Source organism: Stegastes partitus, unplaced genomic scaffold, assembly GCF_000690725.1.
Source record: "Stegastes partitus isolate 25-593 unplaced genomic scaffold, Stegastes_partitus-1.0.2 Scaffold371, whole genome shotgun sequence".
Lineage (NCBI taxonomy): Eukaryota > Metazoa > Chordata > Actinopteri > Pomacentridae > Stegastes > Stegastes partitus.
In genome coordinates, this window is record NW_007578102.1 from 441,901 (window position 1) to 447,434 (window position 5,534).

Genomic DNA, 5,534 nt, shown 5'->3' on the forward strand with positions numbered 1-5,534 from the left:
GTTATGATTTTATGAAGTTTAAATATTAAGGTTTAGTGTCAGTGAAAGCTGGCAAATTAAATATTAAGGTGGGACGTGTGCAGTATTATAGATCAGACAGATTTGCCCGGCTAACTTAAATATTTAAGTTAAGAACCTACAAGCTTACATACATTATTATATATTATTGATGATCAATATTAAAGTATGTGATGTACATACAGTATATGATGTGTATATGCTGTCTATGCTATATATCACATATCTGTTAATATTTCATTCTGCTCTCCATTGAACTATTGCACTGAGCCAAAGTGCTTTCCTAGTGAGAAATGCGATTGATGACGTGTATGAATTTATAAAGTTGTAATATTAAGGTTAAGACCCTACAGTATTATATACATTATTATACATTATCGGTTATGAAATTCAAAAAGAGTAACTAAAGCTGTTAAATAAAAGTAGACGGGTAAAAAGGACAATATTTTCCTCTGAAATGTTGTGTAGAAAAAGTCAAAAATAACATAAAACACTAAAGTATAAGTGCCTCATTTTCTTTACCTGAGAAATAATACTTGGTTATATTTTACCACAAAATTTAATGTGAACCCCTCATATGTGTTTTTCCTCTACCAGTCGAATGTTTCAGCGATTAAAAATGTGTTGAACAGCTGTTAATGCTGTATGTTGATGAAGAACCCACGACTTAAATCCTCATATGGACTTTATACCAAATGAGTTCAGCAGTTTGTTGAGCAAACGGAAGCTGTGCACACCCAGAAATCACACAAACGTTACCAACATTAATCATACAAACCAGTCATTTGAACATGCCATCCTGGAGGGCTGATCAGTTTTGACTGTATTATAGAATAAACATCCATCCATCATCTATACACCGCTTAATCCTCACTAGGGTCGTGGGGGGCTGGAGTCTATCCCAGCTGACTCAGGATGAAGGCAGGTTCACCTGGACAGGTAACCAGTCTATCACAGGGCTACACTTAGAGACAGACAACCAAGCACACTCACATTCACACCTACGGACAATTTACAATCACCAATTAACCTCAACATGTTTCTGGACTGTGGGAGGAAGCTGGAGAACCCGGAGAGAACCCACGCTGCACGGGGAGAACATGGAGACTCCACGCAGAAAGATCCCGGGTGTCCTCACCGGGACATGAACCGGCGACCTTCTAGCTGCGAGGCAACAGTGCTAACCACCATGTCGTTAATCCCAGAAAATAATTTAAAGACGAATCAGCAATGAAAGAAATTGTGCATTGCAGCCAATTCACAGCCCAGAATGAAACCCAGTTAACTTCACAAACATTTTGGGTCCAGTTTGTTGTGTTGGTGTCGTTATTACTTTATACCTCAAACTGTCTCCAAACATCCAACTATTGATTTTTTGCATAATTCAATGTAATAATAATAATAATGTGATAATATCTATAAGCTTACACGCTGATATGAACTTTTTTGTGACAATGTTTTAAGTTTGACATTAATATATTATTATATATATGTTAGAATATATATTCTATTCTATTCTAATATAGAAATGTGACGTATATTATGACATATGCAAAATTTAAAATCAAACGTAATCATAAAAGTTGAACACTGTCATCTATGGAGTTATAATTTTGAGAATTTTTCAAAAAACAAAAACATGTTATGATCATATAATTAAAGCAGCTCCACTCTTGCCCGGCCCCCTTATTGTGCCACATTTTCTTCTTTTCATTTGATGCTTGCTTTAGTGAAATCCATTCAGTGCTGCTACGCCTCACACAACTTAGAAAGAAACAGGCAAGAGGTGCAAATAGTTTTATTTCACATTTCTATGCTGCAGTGCTCAGTTACAATAAGAAACTTTTCTCAGATGCTTTTACCACTTCTGTTATTGTCTGCTATGACTAATACGTGCCAGTGCAGCCAGTCTGTACAATGCTGCAGAAGACAATAGGTGTGATAGTTATACTTCCTTCTGTCTGGATCCAAACTGTGAGAGATGACCAGCTTATTCAAGCCACTGAAACAACAGGAAAAATCAAGCTGTATATGGTCATTAAGGCTGATTAACTTTAAATAACTGAAAGTGAATGACATTCTTTTAGATAGATCCCACAGAGTAATATTGTGTTTGTTGTCTGTTGTCAGGTTTCTTCCTTCAGGAGGAGCAGAGGTGTATGTGCCGGGTTCATACGTCCACATCGGTTACAGCCCCAGGTGAGGGTGGCGCACTGCTTTACCGGAGCAAGCAGTCTGAATGGAGAGGCTACAGTTTTTGGTGACAGATGACGGCGGAACCCCCAAGGCGGAGCTGTGCTGCTGTATGATGGGCCAGAACACCGGAGGGAGGGCGAGCTCCGTGGACAGCACTCCAACGAGCGGCTGGCGAGGCGGGTAACGCTCCCCCGCCATGAAGGGGAAGAGCGGAGGAGAGTGGAGTCTGAGGGGGCACCGTGAGGCGTCAAAGTCCGAATCCCTGCTTTTGGTCACGTGAGGGGGAGGAGGAAGAGGAAGAGGAGGTATGCTGCCGTCAGCGCGGGATGTGACGACGTCCTGTTTGTCGACAGTCCTCGCTTCCTCCTGTCCTGTCTTTCTGTGATACGGAGCTTCTTCCAGACTGTGGTCTTTGGAGAGAGGAGAGCATCTCTGGCCTTTACGAAACTTTGCCCTCCTGTTCTTGAACCACACCTGGACGAGGAGGAGCAGAAGGCAAATGCATTCATATAAAGGCGTCATTAATTAAAACAGAGGAGTTTTGAGCATATATGCACATTTAAATCTATCATACTCACATCTACAGTCGTCCTCAAATGTATTCATCTTCTTCCATTAAAGAAAAGGCAAAGTTCACAACAGTCACTCAAATAACGAGAGACTGGACAAAGTAATAATAAATAAAAATTTGCTAAATTATGATTTATTGAAACAAGATGTTGCTTTTGAATTGTGGTTGAAAAGAATAATTTTCACAAAAAAAACAAATTAAAAACTGTCCTGGACAAATGAGAGCCCTTTGCTGATGAGCAGTGGTCCAGAACACCTGCCAACAGGTGCAGAAGTCTGACTGAGAGTTACAGAAACACCTGATGGCAGTGATTGGCTCAAAGGGTTGTTCAGCTAAATATTAGTCTACATGTCCCATCATGCTGTTTTTTTTTTTGTTTGTTTTTTCTTTTAAATATTTCTGTTGAACCACAATTCAAAAGCAACGTCATAATTTTCATTAAATTTTTATTTATGATTACTTTTGTCAATTTTAGCTTATTTCAGTAACAGCTGTTTTTTTCCTTCTTTAATGGGAGGGTATGAATAACTCTGAGGACGACTGTACCTGGCACGCAGTTTGTTTTCAGGTGTTCGTCAGGTGATGGATGGAGCTCGTTCTCACCTGAATGCGAGCCTCCGGCAGGTTGATGCACACCGCCAGCCTCTCCCTCATGCCCACATCTGGGTACTGCGTCTGCTGGAAGGCCTTCTCCAGAGCCTGCAGCTGCGACACCGTGAACGCAGTCCGGCTGCGGCGCTGCTTCTGCTGGTTGCCGTAGCGAGCCTCCAGGATGAGCTCTGGCAGGACGGACAGGAACGACAACAACACGTCAGCATCTCAACAAACTTAATAAGGATCATCACGGTCATTTGAAATTTTCTTTGTTTGTTTTTGTCAGGGACACATTTAGACTTTTTTATTTGCTGAAAGTTGCCTCCTTTGTTTGGATGTAAATGTGTAAATTGAAGGCAGAGATTCAGTGTAGACAGCCTTGCATTAGTGGAAGTAGTATTAGAGGAATAAGTCAAAGCAGCCCCACTTGGTAAAAATACTCCATTACAAGAACTGCTCTCATGATTTCACTTTCGCACAAATACGGGCATATCATCAACAAAATGTGCGTTATGTTTAAAAGGTATCACTGGGTTATTATCACTGATGTGTTGGTAGCATTTGAACACTGGTTGGGACTGAGCTCAGGTTGACTGATTTATATACTGCTGAGCAATTCAGTGCTCATGAATCTGTACATCTCTTACTTGAGTAAACTTGCAGAGATACTCAAAGTGCAAACGTATTAGCACCAAAAGTCACACAGCTGTGACATCACTGGGTCACAGTTATTTCTGTTTGGGTTGTGATGTTCCCTGAGAATCAATAAAGACTTATCTGATACCTTAATAATAATAATAATAATCATAACTTATTTGTTAGTTATATTTTGTACTGTTAACCTTAAAGTCACTACAGTTTCAAAATAAATGTAGTGGAGTAAAAGCTGAATAAATCTGTGTAAAAAGAAAAAAAAAATCCATTTAAAATCTCAGCTAAGCTGCTCTCTGCCTCAGAGTGCTGCGGTTTGACCATGATGACCCACCTGCCAGCCTCTCCGCCACAGACAGCGTGTGCACCGCCGGGCCTGCTGCAGGGTAAGCGTGGTACTGCTCTGCCATCTGGTGGCGCAGGTCGAACAGCATGGAGTTAACGCCGTGGAGGGGATACACTCCTCCACCAGCACCAGCACCAGCACCGGACGCCCCGCAGAAATTCAAGGAGTTCATGATGAATCTGAGGGAACAGGAAGATTTCTTTAACTGACTTTAGGGTGGATATCACCAGAGAAAATGATGCTACATCAACTGTAAACCACCAGAAAATCTCCACTTTATGCCATTTGCTTCTAAAACCTTCCAAATTCACTTTAGTCATGGAGACACAAAGGAAATGACTGAAGAATTAATACTTTACCATATTATTATTTGGTCATTAGATCACTTGGAAATTTGATAAACCAACAAAAACACACATCAGAGATAGAATTATTCTCACAGGAATGACCAGAAAGTGCTTTGTTTTGTGTGAGATGGCTCAGCGGGAGCTCCGACAACAGCAACCACACAACTGTGTACATGGGGGGTGGCAGGTTATCAGGAGGGTGGGATCCCCCCTCCTCATCGCCCCTCAAGTCCCCTACTGGGAATTAGGTTTAACATTAGGTTTCAGTGCTCCCTGAACTCTTTATTACTGCCTGTTTTCAGTTTTCAGCCAATCTGACGAAACAAATCAATCTGCACAAAGTGATCAATCTGCCAGTTTCCACCAAATACTGTTTAAGAGCATGAATATTTACTATGAGTTACATTTCTAAGAGTAAAATGGGAAAATTCTGTTAGTAAGAGAATATGGATTTAAAATATAAATTGGAAAATGTAATATAATAATATTAATATCATCATTATTATTACTACATAATGTGGATGGATATAGCAGCATATTTGCACTAACAAACCAACGAACCCTTTCAAGATTCAAGAACTTTGCACTTCGCAGCAACCTTAAATTGTGCAAATATATCTGGATTTTTGCACATATTTAAAGAAATAAAACCAGACAAGGATAAGATCAGACCCTTTAAAGATCAGGAACATAAAAGCAGAGACAAAAGATGCTTCAACTTTAGCGCTGTTTGTATCTTAGAGCTAAAAAATCAGAATATTAGCTTTGATATTACAACTCAAAAATGTGATCTACGTCCCACAGTGAACCC

The 5,534-nt window shown here is 40.1% G+C and overlaps 1 protein-coding gene across 1 annotated transcript; it reads right to left on the reverse strand.

Annotated features, from left to right (window-relative positions):
* Nucleotides 1-2,103: 2,103 nt before the first annotated feature.
* On the reverse strand, nucleotides 2,104-4,548 carry dmbx2 (diencephalon/mesencephalon homeobox 2). Its single transcript, XM_008284775.1, has 3 exons — nucleotides 4,365-4,548; nucleotides 3,389-3,564; nucleotides 2,104-2,688 (listed from the first exon to the last, which is right to left on the reverse strand). Exons 1-3 carry the CDS (start codon nucleotides 4,546-4,548, stop codon nucleotides 2,206-2,208), a joined length of 843 nt encoding a protein of 280 aa, XP_008282997.1. The 3' UTR covers nucleotides 2,104-2,205.
* Nucleotides 4,549-5,534: the final 986 nt, after the last annotated feature.